General features: G+C 49.6%; 1 protein-coding gene across 1 annotated transcript; it reads right to left on the bottom strand.

Annotated features, from left to right (window-relative positions):
• Positions 1 to 174: 174 nt before the first annotated feature.
• Positions 175 to 1,584, bottom strand: VOLCADRAFT_108184 (uncharacterized protein; the record flags this gene model as incomplete). Its single annotated transcript, XM_002958517.1, has 4 exons — positions 175 to 737; positions 839 to 919; positions 1,023 to 1,143; positions 1,250 to 1,584. 2 exons carry the CDS (start codon positions 1,582 to 1,584, stop codon positions 1,074 to 1,076), a joined length of 405 nt encoding a protein of 134 aa, XP_002958563.1. The 3' UTR covers positions 175 to 737; positions 839 to 919; positions 1,023 to 1,073.
• Positions 1,585 to 3,242: the final 1,658 nt, after the last annotated feature.

The raw sequence follows: 3,242 nt of genomic DNA, 5'->3' as shown, positions 1-3,242 counted from the left end.
CCCATAGACGACCGTCTATACCCAGTCGTCTATAGACAGGTCGTCTATAGATTACGTCTATAGACGAAGTGGATATAGACGGTTATCTATAGACAAGTCGGATATAGACACTGTCTATAGACAGTCGGGTATAGGCTATTATCTTTTAGACGGCAGTAGATGGCGGGCATCGTTCCTTATTCATGTGTTACAATCTCAAATCGTTTCCTCTCTGAGCTTCCACCAGGGCTTCACCCACCATGTTATTCAGGTTCCGGGTCCAGGTTTGTCATTGCCATTGACACTAGCAAACCAGTGGTTGTCATCAACCTTGGCTGATGTAACCTCAACCTTGGTTGTCATCAACGACATCAATATCCACAGTATCCAAATCCATGTCTCCTTTAGGCATACACAAGGCATGCGCTTCCAGGCTCCACCCATCCCAGCATCGCAAGTACTGAGTACTACTTAAACCATGAGTGCTTCTCCTTTTCCTTTTCCATAAGGACCCTGGTAAGCTCTTCCCGAGCTGCCGAGGGCTGCAAATCCTTCCGTGCCCTCACCTCATCCATCACCTCCTCACTCACAACAGGAATCAGGTCATCTGGGGGCAACCCCACCAGGTCATTCAAGACAAACTTGAGGTGTCTAATGTCCCTTGCTTGCGTCCTTGAAGGGTGCCAGGGCCACATCAAGTGCGGCCTGGAGGACCTTGCGCTTCAGGGACCGGAAGGACAGGCTATCCTTGCCCTCACCTGCATGTGAGTGGTGCACAGACTGGGTACCCACCCAGGAACAGGGCCAGGAAACAAGCCCAAGGAAAGCCACATAACCATAGATGAATACTAAGGCTTACCCTCCCTTGGTGCAATGCTTGGGAGCAAAGCAATGACATGGGTGCCCTCTTCTGTCCTCTGGAACTCCACTGGGTGGTTACCTGTTGAGCCAGCAGGGGACCATGCTTAAGCCGGTCATCCTAAGCAAACACACGGTGCACTGGGCCTTGCTGTGGATAACCAGCCCTTGAAATTATAACATACCCAGTGAGATTGTCAATGGATGACCAATCTGGCGGCCGGCCTTATCAAAGTTCATCTTGTCAGACCAGAATTCTGGTTCGAACATGAGGTAGACAATGGGCGACAGCTTGGCCCAGGTGCACTGCATCGTTAGGCATGACACAAATTTGTTTGACATGTGTCTGTGGGCATGTCAACCCCCAGTCTAAGTTTACCTGTGGGCATGTCAACCCCCAGTCTAAGTTTACCTGGCCTCCATCCACTTCTCCGCCGTCCACATCTCATTAAAAACCCGCTGGCCATCCTGATCCATTACCAGCTTCGGACCGAGGACAGCCCTGCCAGATTTGTTTGCAAACATGGCCTTTACCAAAGCCATGGGGTCATTCCTTACAGAGACGACCACTGTGTCCTGAAGGCCAAGCTTGGGGCCAATGTCCACGTGCTCGAAGTCGCTCCCAAGGTGGTAGTCCCGCAAAGAATTGTAGATACCCTTCAAAGTATCTGCAGATGGGGTGTAGGCCTCGCCTGGAAACTGCTTGAACAGGCGCAAAAACTCCTGGAGCTTGCAACCTGCAGGCATCACATTTCAACTTGCAGTAAGCATTGTGGCTTGCTATCAACTAGGCACCAAAAACAGCATGCTTAGAAACAGTGAGTAATGCTGGTAAACACTGGTAACACTGGCCAATGCTGGTATAAACGCACCCGAGAGGTTCGCCGCGAGGAAGGTCTCCACCTCTGAAGACAAACTTTTCTCAGGTGGCTTTTCACTATTTGCCTCTGCATACTTGTCTAGGTGGCCAAGCTATGAGACGCCCATCTCGAACGTGCCCATTGATGGCTCGTCAAGAGGAACACTCTGCCTGCACTCCACATTCACCACTGGCTCATTGTCTGTGAATAATTTATCATTGTTGGCGACGTCTCCACCGGCAACGCAGCAGCCAGGCAGCGTTGACTCGATAACACATGTGATAACCAGTGAAGTAATTGCGACACCTGTGTCACTATCTAATTATAGGAAATTACACTAAATAGATTTGCTGTAACGTCCTCCAGGAATGCGCAGAATGTCTCGCCGAGGCCTGGGCACTGCTTCACTAGCTGTGGCTGCACTACATAAACAAGTTCCGCTACCAGCTCAGCATCAAAAGCAATACCATTTTTCGTGATAAACACTGCCTGCTCTTCAAAAGCCGACCAATTTTCATCGAGAAGGTTCAAAATAAAAGTGGAATCCATGATTTTAAATTAAGCAGATAAACCGAGGCCTGATGGGCAATGCTGACAACCTTCCCTGATAGACGAATCTTCTTCAATTTCAATCTGCCGTACTCGCGTCCCTCGTAGGGGACGCGAGTACGACACAGCTGCTCAAGACCACCGACAAAAATGATAAAAGCTCTGCGGTTGCTCATAAGCTATCATAGAATTTCGTAGCATATCCAACTGCATATGCTAATGTCGTGGCGCCAAAATGGATGTCAGCAATGCTGTGGTCAGATTTGTGCAACTCGGCAGGAAGCAGAAGGATATTAAACAACAGCTTTTATTGTCAGCTAATGATCTTGCATTGACTTGCGGGTTATGGGTGGTGTTACACCACGCATCCATGCATACATGGCAAGGGTGGTGGAGTTGGAATGGCTGTTCATCACAGCCTGTGCTGGTGAGAGTTTTCAAAACCAGCCGGCCTGTGCTGGGAAGTTGCCAGACATTGCAGTTATAAAGGACCATGACGAGCCTTTGTTGTGGGCTTGTCGATGAGGGATGGGCTTCACTGAAGTCTGCCCAATTATCTCAAACTGCTGCAGTTTTGTGGTAAGGAAGTGGGAGAGGCTGGGCACTGCCTGGTCCCCACAGCATGTGCTGGGGTTTTGTAAGTATGGCGATAATCGTTACATGCCAGGCAGTGTTAGCCTGCCAGAACCTTGCCAACATTGATGCAGAACAGACATCAGCTCAGCGGCATGGTTTAACCCAAGCAGACACTCTCCAGCATATTGAACTCCTCTCACCGTCTACCCATCGTCTATCCTTCGTCTATAATAGATGAATCGACTATAGACGACATGCATAGACGACTGGACTTTAGATGAACTATTGTAGATGACTCGTCTAATAGACGGGTCTTCAGGATATAGACGACCGAAAAAAATACAGACGTGGGGCACGGCTCTGGTGTGAGCTGCTTCTGCTGCTGCCCGAGCCGCTGCCACTGCTGCCGCCTGCAGTGTC

The sequence above is a fragment of the Volvox carteri genome (genome assembly GCF_000143455.1).
Source record: "Volvox carteri f. nagariensis unplaced genomic scaffold VOLCAscaffold_97, whole genome shotgun sequence".
Lineage (NCBI taxonomy): Eukaryota > Viridiplantae > Chlorophyta > Chlorophyceae > Chlamydomonadales > Volvocaceae > Volvox > Volvox carteri.
Note: the sequence above shows the minus strand (reverse complement) of the source record. Positions and strands in the feature narration are given on the sequence as shown.